A 26,546-nucleotide genomic window follows, 5' to 3' on the forward strand; every position below is an offset into this window, starting at 1 on the left:
CAGGACCAAGGACTTCTCCTCCCATTGATGATGGACTAGACCATCTTCTGCCATCCATATGCTGCTGGAGCCATTAGTCCCATCATGTGTACTCTTTGGTTGGTGGTTTACACATCTATCAAATATTATATGCATGGTATTGATGAGTATTTAAATCTGTAGTAGAATTTTTTTAAAAAGATTTATTTATTTATTATATGTAAGTATGTATAAATAGCTGCCTTCAGACACACCAGAAGAGGGTGTCAGATCTCTTTACGGATGGCTGTGAGCTACCATGTGGTTGCTGGGATTTGAACTCGGGACCTTCAGAAGAGCAGTCAGTGCTCTTAACCGCTGAGCCATCTCTCCAGCCCTGTAGTAGAATTTTTAAATCAATAGCCAATCTTTTGAATTGTGTGTATACATGTGCCTGTACAGACACGTGAGAGCGTGTATGCATGTGTGTGTGTGTGTGTGTGTGTGTATGGTGAAATTTCATATAGTACTCCAGAGTACTCCAGACTGGACTGGAAATAATTATGGTGCCCAGGGTGCCTTTGAACTCTTGGCAATCCCCCTGGCTCAGCCACCCAGCACTGGAATTACATTAGAAGCCACCATCTCCTGCACCAATCTTCACTCTCTTGTCTGCACTTGGAAGACGAACACTGTCAGGTTTGACCCCTACTCACGAGAGAATGTTCCCAATATAGGCGTAGTAGGAACAGCAGTAGGGTGTACTTCCATCACAGCAGTAAGATCGGCACTCTTTGCCACACTGAGCAAGGCAATCCTCTACAAAATAAAAATTAGAGTGAGCGGTTGAGGTTGTGAAGTCTCAGCTTAAGGAAAAATTATCCTGTTCGTGTCTAAATCGGCCAACCAGTTTTCAGCACATAGAGATGTTCATTTTCACACTCTAAATTCCAAAACCTTTCTAAGGGTCTAAATTGGCCTTTCTCCCCAAGTAGACTCTAAGCTGGTAGACATAAAAACATTCTCCCCAAGTCTCCTGCTCTGAACATTGTAACTGCCATTGCAAAGTTGGCTTTGGGTGAACAAAATTATGATGGAAGGAATGTATCAACTCATCAGTCAATAAAGTTGACAGTGGAGTTTTTATAATAGCTTCTACACAGCAGAATTTCCTGACTTTGGAGTATTGATTCTCTATTAGATTCAACTAATAAAAAGTATTATTGGCATGAGTAATGCCAAAAGTGATCATTGGAAACTAATATGTATATTTGCCATGGTAATTTAGTAATGCTTTTTCTTATGTTATTTTTACATCCATAATTAGACTTCCTAAACATACAATTACAGAACTGAGTCTGCATAATGTTGATCTACTAGCCTTAGAAGGCAATGAGCTGGTGAGAGAAAATGTCCATATAAATAACTTATAAATTGACAGTTTACTTGATATCATACTGAAGAATCAATAAACTATCAAATAGCACAATGTAACGCAGGAAGTGTCTGATTAAAAGGATATGTTGGACCTAATATGACCATGTTGCTTTTCCATATGTACATTTCAACAAGAGAATTTATACAGCAATATTTAATAAGAATCACACTGACCTTAAACAACTCTTTGTTCCACCTAATGATTTACTTTACAGTATGTGGTTATCATTGAGCTCTAAGAAGCAGTGTAAATCATAGTGTATGTGTTGTAGGTACATATTTAGAAAAGCATTCTAGTCCCACAATTTACATTCTATACTCAAGAATTTCAAAATGAGCCACTTGCAGCTCAGCTCCTGAAAGTAATGTGGATTGTATGCTACAAATTATACAAAGTTTTTATTCCTATCAAAGCTAAAATATTGAAAGTACAAGGTATTATATTTATGGACACAAGTTCTTTTACTGCTTTCTTTAAAAAAAGGAAACTATCAGGAGCTTTAAACCAGGTCTTCCTAAGACTTGATCCAAGTGGAGCAGAGGCCGTCTGACTTTGTTAATTAGTGTGGTTTTCATGGAACAAGTAAGAAAGGTCATGTTTTCTCCCTCTTCTCCTTATTTCTGTATCACAGATAAACAAAATGAACTTTAAAAGTTTCCACTTGACTGGAAAGGGAAATTATTTTTGTTATTCTACTTAAATCCACACGGGAAACATAATCAATCATATAGGTCCAAGAGAGAAGCTACAACATCAACAACAGTAATTTTCAAGAAAATACGTCACTTTTTGTTTGTCTGGTTGGTGTAGCCCAGGATGGACTAGCTACCTGAATGTTGAAGATGACCTTTAACCCCAGATCTCCTGACTTTACCCTCTACACATTGGGATTAGAGGTATATGCCACCTCTCTCAGCTAGGGCATCATAATTGGTTAGCTTCCCTATTCTTCAGTGTCCTTAGTGAATTTCTCCAGCTTGATTTTTTTGTTGTTGTTCAATTACTTCAGGTATCTAGACAAGTCAGCTATCTGCAGAGCTTAGCAGGGCTGTGCTGCTGTTCTGTTCTTAATAGCTACCGAGATCACAAAGTGAAGACCCCATTACTCCTGGTGCTGGCCAGGAGCTCTGACTTCCAATTAAGCTTCCCAGGAACTGAATGATTCAACTGCCCTATTGCACTCCTTACTGTTGCTACTGATATGAGGATGCCGTGTTATCAAAACATGAGGAGCCAGCTTTACAGGAAACCAAGCCCCAAAGTTTCTAGCCATAAAGCTGGATAATTCCTGAAGCAAACATCCATGTCACACACTGTTCATTGTTTTTATGGTATTTTCTAACACTGTTGTCTGCTTCCCAGAATTGACGAACGTCCTCCCAATCCTAGCCCTTCCTTCAATCAGAAGGTAATGGTGCTATCAGTCAGCAGAATCTGGTGGAGATCACAGTGCACACCACACTAGGCTGCTCTCCCTTGTAAAATAATGGGGCAGTCTAATTGCCCTCAGAAAATAAAGAATAAAAAAACACTTCTAATAACCAAATTAATATCCCTGAAAATGAGTTCAAACTGTCTTCGAGTTCCCCCTGCATCCTGTCCACCCCACCTTAAGGAGTGTGCAGTGCAGGAGCACAGGATAGCTCTGTCTGCCTTGAATTCCTTGCTTAGAAATGGCTTCTGCCAGCTATAGCTGAAGCTGAGAGGAAGGAAAAAGAGGGGCTGAGGCCCAGAAGGTAAAACCTTGATCGAATCTTTGTAGCCCGCAGTGGGAGTTGTACAATAAGGTAAATACTTCATTTGGATCTCATTCCAAAAGAAAAATTACTCAAAAAAAAAATCAAAAGACAAAAAACAAAAACAAACAAACAAACAAAAACCCCAATGTATTAAGCATAGAAGAAATTACTATTTGCTTAAATTTGCTTAATCAAACAGGACATGAAGGTATTGCATTTGTTTTGTGCAGCATAACTAGGCCATGGTTAATGTATCCACTTAGAGGTTTTCTGTGTTGTGAAATCACTTATTAGAATTCACATATTAGAATATTCGGGCATTTAACCACAACACGTGTGTCCAGTTACGTGTGTCAGTTCCAACCAAACTGAACTATCCCTTGTTGGGATTACCCATGTCACCTCACAGCCTATGTGAATACTATATCCTAATGTTTTCTTGGTCCAGGGCTTTCCTAGTCTTTAGATGCCCTGTTCTTGCTTGCTTTCATCATTCAGATTCGGCAAGTTAGAATGTGAATTCGCCTGAGCTCTTCTGTGGTCTAGTAGCCTTGCCTGCCTGTGACACTCTCTTGGTGGACATAAGCAGCACCCCCAAAGGGGCTTACTCTCTTGAAATAGCAATATGGCCCCCTTTGATAACACAGGACAACACTGTTCCTGTCCACCATGGTGTATGCTTTCCCACATTAAACTATCTATGAACTCACCTTACCATCCACCAAAAACTCAGAGCACGACCTCTGCTCCAGCATCAAATAAATGTGGTAACCTTGAAACAGCCTCTGAAAGAGGAGGTTCAGGGATTTTCACCAAAGAACTCATCAGCTCAACATTTCTCACACAAGCCAGCAAGTCACCCTAGCGCTGGGCTTCTAACCCTTCTATAGCTTATTTCGCCTGGGGAAGCAAAAACTACCTATAGAAACCACCTCACTGCTGAGCGGTGGTGGCACACGCCTTTAATCTCAGCACTTGGGAGGCAGAAGCAGGTTGGATTTCTGAGTTCAAGGCTAGCCTGGTCTACAGAATGAGTTCCAGGACAGCCAGTCTTGAAACCAAAAGAAAGATAGAGAAACCCTGTCTTGAAAAACAAACAAACAAACAAACAAACAAAACCAAAACAAACAAAAAGAAACCACCTCACTAAACGTTGCCCTGAACACTGGAGGAGCTGTGCCTGCAGCCTGGAGAGTTGGGAAAGGACAAGAGCAGTCTTTCAGCCTACCCTGGTATAGAACAAAGAAGCTATGGCCCATGAAGTCAAGGCAACAGCATCGCTTGTGGCATTGTTTACTTCTTGTTATTTTCTGAGTTTGTATTACTTTTATAAGATGAAGAGGTAAGGAGAATCATCATTGTTTTCAAGAAACTAGAAGAGAGATGTGTATATAAAATGACCAGGAGGACCATGGATGCTCAGTGCCTCCAATCGAAACACTCACTGTACACAGTCTAAACAGCAGAAATGCTACAATCACTAGAATTGGAATTATCATCATCAAGAGCTACTCTTTCTACTTTTATTAATTTTTGTGTTAGAAAGTCAGCATTTCCCCTATACCATCTTTAATATGATAACTTTTAGCTATCAATTTGCTTTCTAAAATATGCTTCTTTTTTGAAACAGGGTCTCCTATGGGGTTGGGGGGAGGTTTTAAACCAACCATACTACTGACCATGACCTTGAACTTCTGATTTTCCTGCCTCTACCTCCCCAGTGCTGGGGTTACAGACATGGGCCAAGTTAATGCAGTGCAGGGGATTGAACCAAGCCTTTTGTTTGTTTATTTCAGGCAAGTACTTGACTGTGCTCAACCCCAGGCCCTGGTTTGCATCTTAATAGATTAAATTTTTCCACCAGCAAGGACAGATCGGGTGAGGAATTTGATTATTTTGATGCAATGATGAAATTCATTTCTTTTGCTGTAATGAGGGAGGCTGAAGAACAGAACATCTTCCTTTCAGTTGGAGTGTCTTGGCAAGCGTGGAGAACTGAACAGCTCTGCGGATGCCTAGGTCAGCCAGTGATTTAGATTAGCCCATCTTAGAAAGTTAGAAACACAAGATGCTTTAAGCTCACACTGCCTGAGAACACGAAGATGCAAGGAGTGCACCTGTAATTAAATGTTACTTTACTAAGCAATGAAAGGCCATATAAGGCTCCCTATCAAGCTCAGAACAAGGAAAACACTCTGCTTCATTAATTATCAGCAATTGCCACTACTTATAATTATAAGGAGGGAAACGAAGGGCCTTTCACAAACAGGTGCTTAATCACATTTTAAAAAGAAAATAATATTTGTCTGGCGAAATCCTATTTTACCCAGACAGTATGGATCAGAGCATAGGGTTGCTCTGCTGATTTTGTGGAGCTTCTAAAAAATACCGGGATGTGTCTAAAGTAGCTGACTTCTGAAAGAGGGAAAATTGGATTATTCCAGACGTGGGCAGCCTGAGATAAAATGTAAAAGTCACTAATGCGTTTATTTTTAATAACTTTACCTTTACGTTTCAAGTATTTTAAAGAGTCTCTGGCGGCCCTTAACCAAAGTGCATTTAAATCCTGGATGTGTTTTTACACTAGCCAGATTAAAATCCCCTTAAATACGAGCTTTTGAGTTGTTTTACAAAACAAAAAAGAAAGAAAACCAGCAAATTAGTAATGTTAAAGGACAGATGGTGTTTGAACATGTGGGTGTCTGGTGTTGCCTCCTGGGGAATCGCCAACGTTCTACATTCCTGCGTTGGCCCCACACCCCTGGCTGGACCCTCTGTCCCTGTTCCAGCTACCACTGACCTGCATAAATAAAGAGCAGGACCAACTTCGGAAACAGGACCCCTGGACGCTGGGGCAGCCTCAGCGCGTCCATCCAAGCCGGTGGCCCCAAGCTGCTCTGTAGGACAGACGGTAGACCTGGCCGAGACACGAGTGAAGGGACAGCCAGGAACCCCAGCAGCGATGCGGAGGATTCAGGGCGGTCGGTCAGGAGAACAGAGAGGTGGTCCTGAGAGCAGGGTCGAGAGCCGTCCTGGCCATGACCTCAGCCCTGGCGAAAACGGCCGACTGCAGGGCAGCTGGGCGCCGGTGGTCCTAGCCTGGGTGAGCTGCGGCAGGGACTTTAAGTTCTGCCCAAAGGTGCGGTGCTCTGGCACGCAAAAGGCAGCCTCTCCGGCGTCCTTGGCCACCCAGGCTCAAGTTTCATCTACGAGGGTGGCACCAAAGTGGGATGGGGGTGGGGAGGTGACGGACTCCTCCCCACTTCGCTGAGTTTTCCTCTATAGAATGGCAGGGTGCTTGGCTCCAGCACGAACTTCTGAGTTCTTTGGCTTTTGCTACAGTTTAGCCAACCCCCTCATCCCACTGGTCTATTGTCCTCTCTGGGTCACAACACTTTCCATCCCTTTTTTCTTTTTCTTTCTATTATTATTATTATTATTATAATTATTATTATTATTATTATTATTATTATTATTATTGAAGGAATGGATGGAGACTTTAGCTTCCTGTCTAAACAAAAATGGGAGTTTTCAGATTTAAAAGGCACGAAGAATAACTACACAAACTATATGGAATCCGACAAAAAGCTGGTAAAATGTCTATTTATCAAACACTTGAAGCATTTCAAACAAATTCAGGGAAAACAAATGAAATAAGAGTTGTCTGGCCATGGCTATTGCTCTGGAGTTACTGTCCTATGCTAGTAGATAAGAGAAAGAAAATAAAATTATAAAATTTTGAATCGAAAATATTAGCAAGTAACTTGTTCATGTGTATGGAAAAATCGATCAAAGCAGAAACTCTTTTCGGAAAAAAAAACAATGTTTTTTTTTTTCTTTGTAAATGAAAATGCTCAATTCTAAACAGAAAGGAAAACAGAAAATAAAAAGAAATATTTCTCTTCACTACGAAAAGCCAGTAAAATAATGTGTTTTCCTCGATCATTCTACAAATTTGAGGATTAAAAATAGATCTTAATAAAACTGCCAACCTGAAGCTTTTCAAGTAAATTGGCTTCCAAAGTTCATACAGAAAGTGAATACGTAAGGACAGGAAGTCAGCTAACAGAAATCCGGAGATTTTTTTACAGCCAGCTCAGTACGTTTTTAAAAGATTGGATTGATTGGAAGACATTACCTGTAAGTATAAAACAAAACAAAAAAAAAATACTGCTTTTAGGGAGCAACACACACTTCAAAAGCTGAATGTATCTGCGCCTTAATTTAGTGTCGTCTTTGAAGAGTGTTTCCCTGTGTACCAGAGCCATAGACCATAGGCTGGGAATATACAGCATCCCTAAATATATTTACTGCCTGAGAAAGAGCCCACCATCCACTGCTCCAAGCAAAGCCTGGTCAGTTCCACTCTCATCTCTAGCCAAACACAGTGAAGTTTTAGTGACACATTCAAATCTACCCTAATCTGGAAAAACATTTTTACACCTTTATTTTATTTAAGGCAGGGATGCTATGTGCACATGTGGACATCTTTCTTTTCTTCTACCACGTGGATCTCAGAGAACAAACCCAGCTGGTCTGGGTGTTCAGCGAGCACTCTGGGTACTGAGCCATCTATTCTAGTTTTAGCCTGTATTTCTATCTGACTTTAGATTCTTACAGTCTTAACTAGAAGTAAGTCCCCTTTCCAGAAATACCTGCCCAACTAATACTACAGTCTTTCCTCTTTCCTGCTTCCGGATGTAACGCCAGCAATGCTATGATTATTGTCCTATAGTTTAAAACATTGTATTGAGGTTGAGTGTGCATCCTGATTAGCTGAAGGCTCTTAGACTAGAGGTCAATAGATCCCAGGCCCAGATCAGAAGCACCAGAGGCCGACCTGAGAATCTGCATTTCCAACACATTCCTTTCTGGGGATCCAGCTGTGTTAGCACTACAGTGAAAGACACACCTCAGAACAATCTGGCCTCGGCACTATTCTCCCTGAATCTAGCTACTCCTGACATGAACAACACTGTTGTTTATCAAGAATAATATTTTTAATTGATCCACAATAATTACACACATGTATGGGGTACAGTCTTTTGGTCCAATTGGGATGTGTAACATCTTGATTTTTGTAGGCATTTACCAACTCTTTGTGATAAGATATATGCTTTTCTAGCTGTTTTTTTTTTTTTCTTTTTTTTACTCTACAGTATTGTTGACTGTGGATGTCATCCTATTCCCTATTCAGTAGAACTCAGGAGCCTACTCCTGATACTGGTTGTTCTGTTCCCTTCTTTCCTGGCTACCCTTTACAGGGTCTGATAAACACTGTTATGTGATCAGCTGTGTTAATTTCCCATGTAAGGAGAATACTGTCTTAATGAATCTGACTTACTTACTTAGAATAACACTCCTCGGGCCTACTCATTTTGCTGTGAAGGATAGAATTTCCAGTATTATGTGGAGTATCTATATTACATTTTTCTTACCCATTTGTCTACTAATTGACCTGCTGGTGACTGAATTATGCTACAGTAAATACATCAGGAGAAAACAGTTTTGAATCGATAGTTCTGTTCCTAGTTGCATGCCTGTTTTAGCATGATGCTAAACATGATGAGTTTTGCTTGCTATCTACAGCTCTGAAAGTTATATTCTAAGGCTATTCATTGTTATATTTCAAAAAGACTGATGAATAGCATAGAATTAAAACCAGGCTTTGAGAGTTCATCGTTTTCCCATTCAATGTGGCTACTTAAGCTTTGCTCAGACAACTGTGGGAAGGATTTATGCTCAAACAAGACTTTGAAATAGTGGTTTATTTTTAACTTTTAAACTAAATTTATTTCTTTAATTAAAAAATCAGCTTAAAGTACAAACAGAAAACTTTCTATAATTCACTTTGTATGATGTTATGTGTCTTAAATATTGTCATTTAAGAATTTCATATTGATAAAAATGTCACTATTTCTGCTAACCAGAGGATGCAAGCAATTTTATAAAATTATTTCAACCATAAAATGCATAATTTCTTTATACTTGTGGAAGACACCCCAAAATTTGAGTAAAAGAAAGAAGACAATACAACAGCTTTATTATATGAATGTTTTCTTTTATACTATTTTATTTTGATTTTTTTTCTATCAGTCTCTACAGTTGCAAACACTTGGGATGATTACAAACATTGCTTCTTATATGTTTATCTTTTAAACTTTCTAAAACATAATATCAGCCAGAAATTTTCAAGAATAATACTGAGTATGTTATCTTTGACCTTGATTCTTCTCTTTTTAACATTTCTTCCGATTTATTTCTTCACCATTCGTTCTCTATACCTGGACACACACAAGTTTTCTGAACTATTCAAAGAAAAGTCTGGTTATTGAGTTGATGGGTAAACACATCCTTAGTTTTTAAAGCATTGCCACATTCCTTTTTAGGAAGGACTGCTATATTTTGTTGCCACAATGAAATGACCTTCTTCTTCTAAATGAAGTATCCCACTAAATAGTATCCCACTGTGTATAGCTTTTGGTTTGGATTTTCAAATTTTGCCAACTCAATGGGAGAAATCATATTTTATGCATTTCTCTAGGTATGAATAAAATTGAGCATTTTCATTATTTCTAATATTTTGTGGGGTTTTATTCTTATCATTGTCTATGTTCTATAGGGTTTTGGATTCCTCTTAATTAAAAAGTTATTTTATGTCATAGATAGTAGACCACTTGTAATAAGTTTCCAGTTAGGTTATTGCAATTTGTTGTTATATTTGTTTATCATGTATATGTCATAATCAAGTGATTTTAACTTTTTTTTGTAGTAAAGATTAAACTTAAGGTCTTGCTCATACTGGACAAGTACTCCACCACATAGTTATATCTTCAGACTACCATTTAATTTTCAAAACTTTTAATTATATTTTTTACTTATTGAGTGTGTGTGCGCACACACACACACACACACACACACACACACACACACACACACACCAGCACATGTGTACAGGCATGTCACACAGCATATGTAGAGGTCAGAGGACAACTTTCAGGAGTTGGTTCTCTGATTAAACTTAGGTTGTTAGACTTGTTAGTGCTTTTACCAACTGAACCAAAATCTTGCCAACCCACAATTTATTTTTACGAGGTAAAATTGATTAATTGTTTATGTAGTATTCTCAGGCTTTGATCCTTAGCAGAATAAAGAAAAGGTATTAATCTTTTAGTTTTTTTTTAAAATCAGATTATCAAAGATATCATTAACAAATCTTTTTAAAACCCAGGATGATGAAATTTATTCTCAACAGTAATGTTTAAAGATTATTTAATTCATTATTTGGTATGGTACAGGAAATAAAATTAACACATAACAAGCTACCATACTGCAGCCTAGAAATCATAAGTACTTAACAAGGTATTTTATGTCCTTTTAACTGGTGAACAGTTTTATATGAAGACCTAAAATCAAATGACCAACTATTGTCCATTTGGATATTGGACATGTCAATTTTAGTATAAATGGAATATCCATGCCTTAAGGTTTCTACTGCTCAGATAAAAGACCACAACCAAAAGGGATATAGGGAGCAAGATGATTATTTCCACTTATAATTCCATATCCCAGCCTGTCATGAAAGTACTTCAGGACAGGAACTCAAGAAGACAGGAATCTGGAGGCAGGAACTGAAGCAGAGACCATACAGGAGTACTGCTTACTGGCTTACTCAGCCTACTTTCCAGTAGTAGCCAGGACCACCTGTGGAGGGCTGACACCACCCAGAGCAAACTGGACTCTCCCAGATCAGTCGTCAGTAAAACGTACCATAGGCTTTCTCATTGCCTTTCTACAATCTTCTCAGTTGAGATTCCTGCTTCCAAAAGGGTTCTAGCCTGTATACAGTTTGCCTAAAACTAACCACTAGTGAATGATGTCATGTTTGTGCTGGCAGCCCGGAGAATGACCCCATATTGAAATGCCTTTGTGTAGTAAAACAGAACAATACAGATTTTACTCTGCAGTGATAGTCAGATATATAAATATTGTCAGATATGAGAGAAAACCTTTTCAGTTATTTAGAACAAGTTTCTCAGTTTGCTTTGTAAAATGGTACATTCATTTAAAAATGGAAAGGAAAAATGCCATTCATTCTCCCATAGTATTCACTCTTCATTCTTGTTTCTGTCAGGTATGTGATGACATCAGCCATAAAAGTAAATAGTGTATCTTCACAGTCTGATCCTGTCACCTGTGCTCCTTGGATGCCAATCTGACCTGGCCTGCAGGTCACGTTATTCGGGGGAACGAGGAGGGTCACAACCTGTGAATAAAGAATGGGCAAGAGAGAGACAACAGGACTCAAGGAGGCATTGCTTGTCAAGAGCCGTTTACTTAGTGCAGCCGAGTATATTTAAAGCAAAAATCTTGGAGGGGAGGGGGAGAGGAAGGAGGGAGATGGAGGGTTACAAACTCTTCTGGGGTTGAGCTCCGGTGTGACAGGTGAGGAGGGGGTGGATGACAGGTGGAGAGGGGGTGGCTTTCCGTGAATGTTCTTTTCCCAGGGCCAAGCCGGATCCTTGTGATTGTCAGGCAGGATGTTAATCTCAGGGTTCACATCCTTGTGATTGTCAGGCAGGATGTTAATCTCCGGGTTCTCAATTAGCTGGGGCAGGATATTTATCTCAGGGCTCTCATGGTTCCCAACACCAATCCCCCTTTCCCATTTAGGAATAACATTGTTTTATTCATTCACTCTGTGTATAAAAGTTTTCTGCATAATTATGTGTTTACAATTTTATCAATGCGATTGATAAAATCATGATGTCATCCTTTTTAGTTAACATTGCATCATGAGTGTGGTGGTAAATAAGAATGCCCCCCATTGGCTCATATATTTGAATGTTTAGTCATCAAGGAATGGCACAGGAGGCATGGTATTATTGGAAGAGGTGTGGCATTGCTGGAGGAACTACTCACTGGGGGTGGGGTTTGGGGTTTTACATGCTCAAGCCAGGCCCAGTATCTTTTTCTTCCTGATGCCTGCTGGTCCAGATGTCGAACTCACAGCTACCTTTCCAGTTACATGTCTGCTGCATGTCATGATGCTTCCCACTATCATAATACTGGTCTAAACCTCTGAGTGCAAGCATGCCCTGGAGTTGCTCGGGTCATGGCATCTTTTTACAACAATAGAACATTACTAAGACAGTGAGGTTTTCCCAATAGTGCTCGTATTCATTAGTTTCAATACCGTCACTGTGCTTGGGAGGTTGTTTTTAAGCATAATTTTAAATATGGCAATAGTCTTCCTCTATGTCAGACTTTACTCTTGACCAGTTCTACACAGTGTTTGTGTGTTAGTTGCCCAGACTTTTAAAAAATGGATATATATCCAAATTCTCTGCTAACTGAAACTCTTTTATGTATGTAGTCTCTTTAAAGCTTGAATAAAATTCTGATTCTCTATGAGACTTGACATCATGGATAACTTGAGTTGCATCTGACTTTGTCTTCTTTGTTGACCAGACCTGACAACTTAAGCCTCTTTGACATTTCCCATAAGAGCTGGCTCATTTCCTGGCTGCATGTTGTTTCAGATTTTAGGAGCTATCCTTTTTTCCCCCTCCATCTTACAGATTTCTTTTGAATTATTTTTCTCAGAGTTCATTTCTTTGTAATCTTCCATTATTCTTGATCAAACTTCTTTACTGGTTTAATATAACTTGCAGGAAATTCTGATACCCATTAATTTTTGAGAACTGATCCGTAAAATTGCTGTCCAGTAAGACTATGTGAACCATATATGTAATTAAATTTTTTCAGCTATATTTTAAAAGTAAAATAAATGAAGTAAAATAAGTTTAATAATTTTTGCATAACTTAATCTCGAATATCATTTTAACTTATAAGTAATATAAACTATCATTTATGATTATATATTTTACGTCTTTTAGTATAAGGTCTTCAAAATCTTCTGTGCATTATATTTATAACTAATCTCAATTTTAGTTTTAAATTTTCATCAGAGATATCCAATCAATATTTAGACTACCTATGCAATAGTGAAGATGGAGTCATATACTAAATTTGATTTTAATATATTTAACATTTTTCTAGTAACTAAATGAATTAGTTTTAAGTTAAAACTTAAATTAATTAAAAAGACATAAAGTAAACATTGTGATTCATTATACTAGCTTGTTTTAAGTATGCTGTAGATTTGTTCATGTTTGTTCTCATCAGGATCTTTAAACATAGTTTGACTCATTAGGATATGCAGCAAGTTTAGGTTTTTAAAAAATGGCATTATAAGTCACACGAGAAAAGTTAAACCAAGAGGTATGAATCATATTTGCTTCACTGTCTAGGCAAAATCAGTTTGACTCTTACCCTCTTGGGAGGAAGAGGCACGTTTCTTCTCTTTGCTCCAACTTTTGCTACTGCCAAGATGTTTTCCTGATGTCTTCCAGTGATTTCTCTAGAAGATAAATTAAAAATGGAATGGAGATGATGAGAAGGATAGAACGGCCTTGAGCGCATAGCCAGGGATGCTTTGGTTGGCAATCTCTAGAACTATGTCATTCAGGAAAATTTTGCTTATCATACTCTTTAAGGGAAACTGACATGAGTGCAGGCACATAAAGAGACACACATAGGCAACTACAAGCAGACATTATCATACAAACTAATTTTCCTCTCATAGCTTGGTTGATCATATTAAGAAAAATAGCTATCAGATTTGAATACTCACATTTTAGACTGCCAAGTTTTTGTTTTTGTTTTTGTTTTTGTTTTTTAGCATTGCTCTATGGTACTTCATATGAAATGTCCAGCACAGTTCCAGACATTTGAACATTTGCTGTTCAGTTAGTAACTTCATTTGGACAGGTACTGTGACCCTTATTGGAGGAAGTGTGTCACTGGAGGCTGGATTTGAGACCTCAAAGACTTAAGCCATTCTCTGTTTTCACTCTCTGCCTCAACATTGTAGTTCAAGATGTCAGCACTTAACATCCTGTTACAGGATATATGCCTGCTGTTTCTCCATTGTGACAGGCTTTTCTGCATCTGTAACTGTAAATGAAATAAACTCTCCTTTATAAGTTGCTTTGGACATGATGTTTGGTCACAGCAAAAGAAATCTAACACATCCACTTGAGAAAAATTAAGAGTGGCTCTTTGAGTATACATGGAGGGATCCATGGCTCCAACTGCATATGTATCAGAGGATTACCTTATCTGGCATCAGTGGGAAAGGAGAACCTTGGTCCCGTGCAGGCTTGATGCCCCAGGGAAGGGGGATAGTAGAGGGGTGAGGTAAGAGTGGGTAGGAGTGGGTGGGTGGGTGGAGAAGCAACCTCTAGTTCTGTATTCTAATATGAGAGGTAGTCATAATTACAGTCATTCTTTCTTTTCATACAGTTAATTCAAATAGTGGTAATAAATGGTATTTTTAACATATATTTTATTAATTGAGAATTTTTGACTTGAGTACTGCATTTACATCTCTACTCTTTCCCTTTTTCCTCTAACTCTTCCTATGCTCCCCACTCCCTCTCAACATTGTGATCTCTTCTTTAATTATTATTGCTGCACACATACACACATAAATATACACAAATGTGTATATAAACACAAGCTACTTAGTCCATTTAGTGTTTATCAGATGTGTATATGTTTGGAGCTGACCAGTTAAATTTGGGTAACCTATCAGGGGCTTATGATTCTCCCTCTCTTACCAGCCAATACCTGCCTGTATCTATTCTTCTAAGGGTTGGATCTTTTGAGGTGTTCCTCCACGTACATTGTGAAGGCCTTGTTTAGGCAGACATATTATTAATATTTTATGGATAGAGCATATTCCCTGTTGTAGATTCAAGACACTATCCTGTAACAGATATCCAGATTCTCTTGTTCTTAAACTCTTTTTATGCTCTGTGATATTACCTAAACTTAGGCATGGGAGTCGTCTTGTATGTCAACTGGATATGGGCAACCCAGAGTTAGACATTCTCTGCATTTTGACTAGTTATGGATTTTTATGATAGTCTCTGTGATGACTATGCTTTGTTGTCAACATGACTCCATCTGGAATTAACTAAAATCTAAACAGCTGGATGTACCTGTGAGGGATTTTTTTTTTCTTGATTGACTCATTTGTGTCATCGTCCTGCAGTAACATTAAACAGTGGGTAACCTGGAAAAATGGAGTTAGAAAGGAGAGCAGCTGCTAGAGAGAGTTAGAGATAGGATAGAGTGGCCACAGACATACCTACCCACGTGGAAGGGTAAAAATTAGATGGGAGACATTACTGCTCAGCCATCTGGTTCTTTAATAATAATCCTTTGTCCTCCCAACAGATATATTACCTGGGCCAAAAACCCTTCCCCCAAAATACGTCAGTGTAACAGTCCAATCTGTGACTTCCTTGTTACTCTGTGGGGGTGGAGCTTTTGAATGTAACTGGAACCAGGTTTCAGTCAACAGGTGGGCAGCCTCAGCCCTGGGGCCCAAGTGGTTGCTGTTTTACTGTCCCGGCTGTGGGGAGGGAGTTCACACATTTGAAGTGGGGAGATTCAACTTTAATCCAGAACTTTGAGGAGATAATATTCACCTTAAATCTGGGTCACACCTTCTGGCGGCAGCCTGTATAAAGGCTATGGAAGAAAGAAGTTTGTTCTCTTCTTTTCCTTGCTTACCCTCATTCTCTATGGCATGTTCACTTCCTCACTGGTATTAGAATCTACTTTTTCAGGACTCTGAGGTATAATAAAGACAAGCTGATACATCCAGTCTCATGGACTGAACAACTGCTGGGTTTTTGGTCTTTTCACTGGTAGACAGTCATTGTTGGAGTACCTGGACCGTAGCTTGTAAGCCACTCTAATTAATCTTTTTTTTTATATTTTCATTCTATCAGTTCTGTTTCTTTAGAGAATCCCAACTAATATAGTTGCCATCTGCTGCAATAAAGAAGCTTCTTTGGTAAGGACTGAGAGAGATGTTCAGCCTTATCTATAATAACCAGAAGCAAGAAAGAACCCAGATGTCCTTCAACAGAGAAATGTATACAGAAAATACAGTACATTTACACAATGGAGTACCATACAGCAATTAAAAACTTCATGAAATTCTTAGGCAAATGGATGGAACTAGAAAATATCATCCTGAGTGAAGTAATCCAATTACAATAGAACACACGTGGTATGCACTCGCTGATAAGTAGATATTAGTTCAAAAGCTTGGAATACCCAAGATACAATCCAGACCATATGAAGCTTAAGAAGAAAGAAGACCAAAGTGTGGATGCTTCAGTCCTTCTTAAAATACTCACAGGACATAGAAGATTGGAGGGACTTGGGAGAAAAGAGAGGGGGAGGGGAGAAGGGGGAGCAGGATCAGGTATGGGAGGAGACAGAGATGGGGATGATATATAGAGGGTCAAGAATTTGAATAGAGGTGTGTAGCAATGGGGGATGGGGAGCTAAGGGTAGACACCAGGAAGTCCTAGATGCCAGAAAAGCAAGAGGCTTCCAGGACCCAATGGAGGTGAGATTAACTGAAATGCCTAACAAAGGGGAGGGAGAACCTATAGAGACCATATCCAGAGGTTACACAAGGACCCTGGTTGGGAAATGGGGCCACCCACTAATCTCCAAATTTTTAATCACAATTTCTCCTGTTTAAAGGAAATATGGGGTCAAAGTGCTGAGCAGAGACTGAAGGAAAGGCCATCTAGAGATCACCCCACCTGGGAATCCATCTCATATACAGACACCAAACCCAAACATTATGGTGGATGCCAAGAAGTGCTTGCTGGCAGGAGCCCGATATAGCTGTCACCTGAGAGGCTCTACCAAAGCCTGACTAATACAGATGCAGATGCTCACAGCCAACCGTTAGTCTGAGCATGGGGACTCCAATGGAGGATTTAGAGAAAGGACTGAAGGAGCTAAAGGGGTTTGCAACTCCATAGGAAGAACAACCATATCAACCAACCAGGTGCCCCTCTCCACCCCAGAGCTCCCAGGGACTAAACAAAGAGTACACATGGAGGGACCCATGACTCCAGCTGCATATTGTAGCAGAGGATGGCCTTGACTGACATCAATGGGAAGAGAGGCCCTTGACCCTGTGAAGGCTCAATGCCCCAGTGCAGGGGAATGTGAGGGCAGTGAGTCAGGAGTGGGAGGCTGCATGCAGGAGCACCCTCATAGAAGCAGGGGGAGGGAGGATGAAATAGGGAGTTTGCGGAGGGGAAACTGAAAGGGGATAACATTTGAAATGTAAATAAATAAAATACCCAATAAAAAAAGAAATTTATGATGGAAATTTCCAACACAATTGTAAATTATAGTGGTTTAATAAAGTGTCAATAGTATAGTCTCCTCTCAGACCCAAGATGTCACCAGCCACAAATAGTTGGCTAGGTTTGCAACGTCAAGCAGTAATTCCTTCTTATCAACTGGGACTTAGGTCTAATTAGCTGACTGGTGGTTATACACACACTGCGATTACCACTATTGCATGGCTAGCCGTGTGGGTAGTTGTAATTTGTAGACATTACAGCTGGTATTGCTTTCTATTGCTTTTATTCCTCAACAGCTTGTGCAGCCCCCTTCTGATAAAAGAGTCAGTTCCAGCTTAATTTCATCAGGTAATTTGAGTAATTGGATAAATAGGTCTAATATTGTACAATCCATATACACTTTCAGCTTGTTTGTATTTGACAGTGTCCGGCTGTGTACCACATAATGGTCTTGAAATCATGCTTCTCCTATCTCAGCCTCTCTATTAGTAGGATTATTTATTTGATGTTTTCCCACTATAATATGGTTTTCAGAAAAGCTTACACATTTCAAAATTATTTATACAGCCAAAAAAAGATAGACAATTAATTTGGGAGGTGGCTTGTAAGAGAACAACACAGAATGAGACCGAATGCTTTGCTTGGTATTCAAGCTGAGAGAGAACCTGTGCCATTTATCTTTCTGGGTCTGACATACCTCACTCACTACACAGTGAGTCTGAAATGTGTGGCACCTAGGTAGAAAACTAAGGGCAACAGCAGTAGCACACACTGCTCTGCTAGGCCTTCAGATACTCTGACCAGTGGCTCAAAGGGGGGAATTCCCATGCCTAACACTAGCATTTCTATTATGTAGCCTATATTCTTGCAGAGGAGCATTGTCACCTCAAATGGCATAGCTTCCTTGAAGCTCTTTACATATTTTTATGTAAACGTAAAAGAATGTTTTCCTATGCCTTTTCCCCTAATTACCATTGGCCTCCTTTATCCCTCTACCCGCCCCTTCCCTTAGGATTACCCGTCTTTCTTCTTAGACTAAGTTCCTCTGCCATTTTTGCCATTTCCCCCATCACAGCTTGTATGTCTTCTCTACAGCTCCATTGACTACACTCCCAGTCTTTCTTACTTTCTGGTTTCTGGAATTTCTCTAGGTTAGAGACTCAGAACTGAAGATTTGGACATAGGACCCGTAGCTGAGAGAGAACTTGTGCCATTTATCTTTCTGGGTCTGGCTTACCTCACTCACTACACAGTCTTATTTTCCAACCACTTACGAGTTAATTGTGTATCTTTAAGAATTCTAAAGCTTTATTTTTGTTTTCTGCCTTGTATTATAGATTTCAATTTTAGATTAGAATCTTTTTCTATATTTTAACTCCCAAACCAAGAACAACATTTTCTCCTTTCCAAGGTTAATCCACCTACCTATGCTTTGAATTTTGTCTCCTAGTTATTACATGTCCAAGAGATTTGCTTTCTGTATGTATCACTACTTCTGCATTTTTGGCACATCTTTCTTTCTTCTCTGGATCTTTTTCTCAGCATGTAAATATGCCTGCAGACATTAAAAACTGAAAAACAATATATAGTTGCTTTGGAAATTTTAACTGTTATACGTAAGTTTTTGGCAAAGCCATGCAGTCAAGGATTTTGTTACTCCCTGGAGCGACATTCTATTTATGAACATATTTATATGGTAATATACTAGTATACTGTAATTTATTCTTGGAGATTTTATGTCTTCCTACTTGACCAGGTATTTTCTGGAATAAGGTTCTCATTCCAGGTGAGAACTTCAAGAGAATCGTACAGCATCGTTTTCAACTTAGATCCCAATGAGACAGAAAGCCAAAGGCATTAGCTTTCTGGTAGCATGGGCACTTTGTTTCTCAGTCTCATCTGAAACCAAACAACTTAGAAACTTGGAAGTAACTTCATGCAGAGCTCTTGTGTTCAGAGATGATTGTCATATAGAGACAGACTGAAAGGCTACAACCTTCTCAGGGTGAGGCTTCTCCTTCAGAGAGGCATTCTCTGCTTATCAACTAGGAAAAATAAAGAAGCCAATCTCAAAATCGGTTGAAATGGAACTTTTCCTTTAGCTGGAGTTTTGGTTTCATAATTGCACTTGGAACACATATACCCCGAAAGTTCCTCTTAATTCTTGGATTCACTGTTGATATTTTGGAATCTTAGTCTAGGCAGGAATTTATTAGCTAGCATTAGCAGTTTATTAAAAATGAAAGGCAGTTGATATTTTAAGAAGGCGTGTCTCCATTAGGTTAACCAGGTATCTGTCTTTGGGGCTCCTCTACTTTTAACAACCACTTCAATTTTGGACTATGTCTCCTACTCTCCAGCATCAACTAAATGAGGAATTGGAACACATTTTAATATTCCCACTATAATGCAAACCAAAGCATAATTACAAAAAGCCTGTAAAGAATTAAAAAGCTGAAATCCTGTTAATGCAGTTCAAAGCTCAGCAGAAAATAATTTCTTTAATTACATGCTCATGAGTTATGTGTTGTAGCATCCCAAGGGAGGTGTCTATTCAAACCCAGACACTGACCTCAGTGCTGCACTATTATACCACTAAGTGGTATAAAAGGAAATGAAATTCTTTTCCCTGCTTTCACTTCCACCTGGGACTAGGGAGAAAGCAGGATAACCAGGCCAGCATTCATTCTTCTTCCCAAAGATCTACTCTGTGGTTGTGAGGGGTGTTGAGTAGGGAAGATGTAGTAAAGAAAAGTACCTCCTATAGAGTCTCAAGCATTCCTTGTGCTCAGAACCCCATCTTCCTTGCACACTTCTGCAGTCTTTTGATTGTTCTGTAGATTTCCTTGGTCCTCTCCCTTTTCTGGCAACTAAGCCCATTGTTACACATATATCTCTTTTTTTGATGTTTAAACAGATGTTGCTTGGCCTGTTCTTGACTCTATTGTTCTCCTTCCTCATAAGATTATGACTTGCACTTTTTTATGGTTTGATCTCATTTTGGAGAGATTTCTAGAGGCAAGAGTGGGAAAAAGCTTTCATGCAATCTACCACTCTGGAATAGATATTCTGGAGAGTATTTTGAAACAGAAGAAAATAATCTTTTATGCTCCCACTCTTTCAACCTATTTCCTCTTCAGTCTTTGAAAGCATTTATGGTGGTCTTAACTAGCTGTCAGTTCATGTCCATCAAGACATCAGCTGGTAGAAGCTTAAATGATTACTCTGAGTAAAGAATGTTATACATAGAATTTTCTGTCCTCCAAAAAGAACACATTTTCTCAGCAAGCAAAATGATGCAGAGGCACACAATGATAGCGAAATGTCTTTTAATGGGAACTCAAACAAACAAAAAGCAGATTGACATAAGCAAGCAATTGGTAAATCACTACTGAGATTTCAGGCTGAGACTATTGCTTAGAGACAGAATATCGTTATGAAGTATCCAGATTAACCCGGGGCAACTCACATAAACAAAGTGCTTCCCACTGAGCTTCAAGCAGCTGCTATGCTTCCAAACAAAAATTTCTCATGGTAGACAAACAACTGTGAGTAAAGAAATAAAAGACTGTAGAAAGAAACACTTGTTTTCCAAAGCATTACATTAAAAAAAATGTTATGCTAGGTCAATCTTTTAATTGGTCAATGAGATAACATTTCTAAATAATGTTCATAACCTAAAATATTAGAAAAAATATCTTTTCTAAATGTTTAAGAATTGTGGAAATACTCATTTAAAAGATTACCCCAGTTATGAGAATAAACATGTAGAAATCAAGCAACTCTCTAATCTGAAAGGTTGTCTTTCAGATTAGATGTCTGACAGGTTATCCTACATTTACTATTTGGGTTCATAGTGCACCATGGCAAGGCATTTGAGACAGGGCTGGAATGAATACAAGGACTAAGGTCTTGAATGTGTTCATAATCCCTTGAGAAGATAAGCCTTGAGAATATCATTTCTTCATAAAGAGGACTGAAAATGAAGCAAACTTCCCAAATCCCAAGGAAAAAATAAGCAGTAATTAAAAATCTATTATTAAACAGTTAAGAGCAGCAAAAATGTATTCTTATGGCTCGGGGGTAATAATCGCGGTGTCTGGTAATGCTATATGTGTAACAATATTTACAACCAGGCAGCTCAGTATAGAGAATGTTCCCAAATGAAAACACAGGGAAATTTATCTGATTCAGGGAAGAAGCTGACAGTCATACTGTTAAGACCTCCTTGGCATACCAGACTTCTTAGACTTTCATTCTATTTTATTTTAAAAAGAACTTTCTATCTAGATGCTCATTTAAAAATTGAGCTGGAGTCAAAGCCCCTGCAGAGTGGCCTTTGTCCTCCCTTCTGTTTTGTCTTTTAATGGGAACTCAAACAAACAAAAAGCAGATCGACTTAACCAAGCAATCGGTAAATCAGTGTTCTACTAGTGTTGTCCAGTTCTCACTAGTCTCCGCGGGAACAAATACCACACTTTAGCTTAGGTTGCAGAATTATGATGCTGCAGTGTCCGGAGCCTATGTAGAAAGGCTCAATCTGTGGGTATTAAGACTGTTGAAAGATTTGGGATTGTAAGGTCAAGGATGTATTGTCCCAGTTTCTTTATCAAATGTTAATGCAACATGCAAGGTCCTGTGGTGGCAACTCCACTCCAAGGTTCACCCATCCTGCTCTTAATGATAACATGTACAAAGAAAAGCAAGCAGGCCATAGTCCACCTTGAGGCCAAGAATCTCTGAACCAAGAAACCTATTCTGAACCCATTTGTCAGTTCAAGCCATTTGGATATCAAATGTTTGTTTAATGCTACATGCGTGATTGCCCTCAATATAGGATTAAGGGAAAATTCTTGTGACTTGTAAGACCATTAGCATCAAAATTGACTTAATTGAAGAGAAAAGATAGCTCAGAGACACAAGAACCTGTGTGCAACGAATAGAAATGCTACCCTACATTCTGTAACACAAGAAGAACTATTCAAAGTGCTAGATGCTTTGTTTTATGGTTAAGGTCAGACAGAAAGCAGACCCATGTGGTCTCAGGTCCATGATATCAGCATAGAATTATCCCCACTCACTGCTTGTGGAGCTTGAAAACTGATTCCAAAACTATGGCTGAGATTTTTTTCCAACAACTAAAAGTTTTCCTTTGCTCTTCTTTCAATAAATCTGAACGGTGGGTTCTCTCTTAAAAGTGGCCTTTTGGACTTTCCCTCTTTGTAGAAAGCAATTCTGCCTGCTTTATTGTCTAGTGAGCTTTAGAAAGCTTTTAGAAGTTGGCAGTGTAAATGAAACAACTTGCAAAATATTTTTGAAACAAATTTAACAAAACTCAAGTTGAAAATGAAAAAGACTACTTGGGGCAAATGTTCACAGCTGGGGTGCTAGGAGTTCTCCTGGACTCTGAGAGTCAGCTAAGCTGTGCCTTTGGTATTGATCAAATTATAAATAGCAGGGATTCTTCAGCTGAATCTGAAAAATTGTTTTTTTTAAAAAAATTTTTATTAGTTTTTGTTTCATACATGTATATAATGCATTGATTTCTCTCTTGCCATGTTCTCTTGTATCCCCCCACCTTTATCAACGTTCTCTCTTAACTTTTGACTTTTGGGTTTTTTTTTGGGGGGGAGAACCATTTAGTTAAACTACACCATTATTTTGGAAATACCTGTTTGTGGTGATTTGAATATGCTTGACCCAGGAGACGGCATTACTAGGAAGTATGGCTGTGTTAGAGTAGGCATGGCCTTGTTGGAGGAACTGTGTCACTGTGGGGGTGGGCTTTACGACCCTCTTCCTAGCCACATAGGAAACAGACTTATCCTGTTTGCCTTTATAACAAGATGTAGAAATCTCAGCTCCTCCAGTGTCATGCCTGCCTAGCCACTGCCGTGTTTTCTCCCCTGATGATAACAGACTGAACTTCAAAATCAGTAAGCCAGCCCTAATTAAATGATGTTCTTTATAAGAGTTACTTTGGTCATGGTGTCCCTTTACAGCAATGGAAACCCTAACTAAGACTGTTGGAGCCTGATATGGGCATCTTACATACAAAACTGAAGATAAAGACTTCTACTCTTCCTGGATATATCAATAACAAATATTCCAGTTATGAGGATTCAATTTCCTGAGTGTCTCTTCTGTACATGCATGACTAGGGATGGGTCCATTCTTGTTCAGAGCCTGTACATGTATCCTCAGCAATGAATTCATGATTTTAAAGGCCAAGACTCCAGCAGACAATAACGTTTCTTAGCCTTTCTCTCTATTTTCCAGCTCATAACTTCTTTTTGACCCCTTTCCACATTGTTCACTGGGCTTTGAGGAGGATGGTATACATGTCTTGTTTATGGCTGAGCACTCATCCATCATTTATTCCTAGAACCTTGTGCAGCCATGAGTCTCCATTCATCACAGTTCACTGGAAAGGGAAGACTTTACTACAGGAAGAACCTCTGGTTAAGTGTAGAATTTGCCTATAGACATAAACATAAATATTTGGAGGGCAGTTCTTAAATGTCAATTTACTTACAAAGCATTTATTCTTCTGCCTTAACCTTGGATTTTTACCAAGTTGACAGTACTAAATATGTAATCCTTTCTGTGGCTTGAAAAGCCTTAAGTCCCATCAGGGAGTGTTGGCTTCACCTGTAATATTAGTGTCACTATTGCACAAGTTGACATATTTTACCTGGCAGAAAGATCTCATAGTTTGTAGTATCCCTAGCTGTTAATATCATTGAGATTTTTCTCACCTAGCAGCCTGCTACGGCTAGGAAATCTAGCCAGCAGAGAGGATATTTCCAGCTTAGTTCCAACTTCGTTTATTTCTACCGTGAAAGCAACATGTGTGTGGTGTCTTCACCAGTATCGTCTTATCCTCCAGCTTTGATGGACAAAGATTGCTCCGAACCTCCCAGAACAAGAACTCTTAAGGACCTACCTCACTGAGGTTTTGTTCAACAACCTATGGCTTTTATGAGCAGTTTGTTTTCTAGCCATGGGGGATATTCAAGTTCTTTAAAAGTATATTTAAAAAATTTAGTTATGGTACAGTAAGTTTCAATATGTTTTTTATACACTTCATTTTGGTTAACTCCCTCTCTTATCTCTTCCTTCTCTTCACTCCTTGTTTCAGCCCTTCTGGCCCTGGAATCCCTCTCTCTATTTTTCATGTTGCTTACATTTTATCATCCCCCTTCCATTGAGACATTTCCTTTCCAATGATCACATTTTAGTTTCATGACCTCTTTAGGTATTTCTTTGTTTCTTTTAATGAAAATAGATTCATCTCATGCAATACATCCAGACTGTAGTTCTCCTCCCTCCACTTCTCCCAGCTCCTCCACACTTCTCCCCACTGGATCTACTGTCCCTCAATCTCCCTTCAGAAAAGAACAGACCTCTAGGAGACAAGTACCAAACGTAACAAAACAAAATACAGTAAGACAAGACAAATGCCCTCATACTGAGACTGGACTAGGCAAAAGAGAGTCCACAGAGCAGAAAAAGGAGTCCAAGACAGACCTGCTTCCACAGTTAGAGATCCCACAAAAAACACCAAGCTAACAGGCACAACACATCTACAGAGGACATGGTGTTGCCTGCAGGCCACATGCTTTTCCATTTCTATCTCTGTGAGCCCATATGTATCCTGCTTGATTGATTCAGTGGGCCATGTTTTCCTGGTGTCCTCCATTAACACTGATTCCTACAATTTTTCCTCTGCTTCTTTCATGTGGCTCCTCAAACTCTGAGGGAAGACACCTGATTGAAACCTCCAATTTAACCTCTTTCTTTCCACATAATGCCAGGCAGTGAGTTTGTGTATTTGCTCCCTTATGTTGTGGGAGGAAGACTCTCTGGTGACAACCAGACAAGGCCCCAATATATGATTATAGCAGAATATCATTAGGACTCATTTCAGTGTGTGTGTGTGTGTGTGTGTGTGTGTGTGTGTGTGTGTGTGTATGTTTGCTGAGTAATACTTGCCCCGACCTGCAGGACTTAAACAACAGGGTTCTCAAGGGAAGGGAGCAAAAAGGACAAATTGGGATCAGAAGATGCGAAGGAAGGAGACGGGACAAAAAATTCTGTTCAAATCTCAGTTTACTCTAAGGAAACAAAGGGCTTATACTTATAAAGCTACAAGTCACAAAGGTATTTGCCCAGGTGCATGGCCAAACCAGTATCATCGGTTGGTTATACATTAATGTGAATGGAATGTCCTCATTGTAACATGTCTGGAAAGGAATGTCTTCATTGTTAAAAAGTCTACAAAGGAATGACCCCATTGTAAAAGTCCAGAAAGCCCCCTATTGTAATATGTCCCAAGTCAATTACAGGAATGGAAGCAATATAGTAGAAGAAACAAAAAAGTGCTAATAGATGATGGCCCAGGGACAAGATGGAGGCTGAGATGCCAAGGGCTTTTGAGCCCCCCAAAATACTCAGTTGTATTACCACATGTTCTTTAGCCATTCTTCTGTTGAGGGACACCTAGTTTGTTTACAGTTTCTGGCTATTATGAATGAAGCCACTAAAAACATAGTTGAGCAAGTGTCTTTGTGGTAGGATGGAGTGCCCAAGAGTGGAATAGCTGGGTTTTGATGTATATCAATGTCCAATTTTCAGAGGAATCACCATATTGATTTCCACAGTGGCTGTACATGTTTGCACTTCTACCAGCAATGGAGCAGTGTCACCATTGCTCCACTTCCTAGCCTGTGTGTATTGTCACTTGTATTATTAGTGACAACATTCTGACAGGTGTAAGATGGAACCTCAAAGTCGTTTTGACTTGCATTTCACTGAAGTCTAGGGCTGTTGAACAGTTCTTTAAGTCTTTCTCATTTGAGGTTTTTCTATTGAGAATTCTGCTTAGGACTGTACCCCAGTTTTCATTTGGACTATATGTGTGTTTTGTCTTTTTGATATTTAGTTTCTTTAGTTATTTACATATTTTGGATATTAGTACTTTATCAGATCTAGAGTTGATAAATGACTATTCCCAATCTGTAGGCTGCCTACTTGTCTGATTGGCAGTCTCTCTCTCTCTCTCTCTCTCTCTCTCTCTCTTTTTTAGTTTTTTTTTATTTACATGTAAATTTCTCCATTCCCAGTTTCCCCTCCAAAAAACAAAGAAACAAACAA

General features: G+C 39.1%; 1 protein-coding gene and 1 long non-coding RNA gene across 2 annotated transcripts in view; one reads left to right on the forward strand and one right to left on the reverse strand.

Moving 5' to 3' along the window:
* The window catches only part of Cyyr1 (cysteine and tyrosine rich 1), a 94,520-nt gene extending 88,126 nt beyond the window's left edge, over nt 1-6,394 (reverse strand). The window contains exons 1-2 of the mRNA XM_031364314.1: nt 5,936-6,394; nt 675-777 (exon numbers count right to left, since the gene is read on the reverse strand). Coding sequence (XP_031220174.1) covers nt 675-777; nt 5,936-6,008 — 176 coding nt within the window. The 5' untranslated portion in view covers nt 6,009-6,394. The remainder of the gene's footprint in view (nt 1-674; nt 778-5,935) is intronic.
* Nucleotides 1-26,546, forward strand: part of LOC116086089 — a 79,028-nt gene that overhangs the window by 39,930 nt on the left and 12,552 nt on the right. The gene's annotated exons all lie outside the window — the stretch shown is intronic.

The sequence above is a fragment of the Mastomys coucha genome, unplaced genomic scaffold (genome assembly GCF_008632895.1).
Source record: "Mastomys coucha isolate ucsf_1 unplaced genomic scaffold, UCSF_Mcou_1 pScaffold12, whole genome shotgun sequence".
Lineage (NCBI taxonomy): Eukaryota > Metazoa > Chordata > Mammalia > Rodentia > Muridae > Mastomys > Mastomys coucha.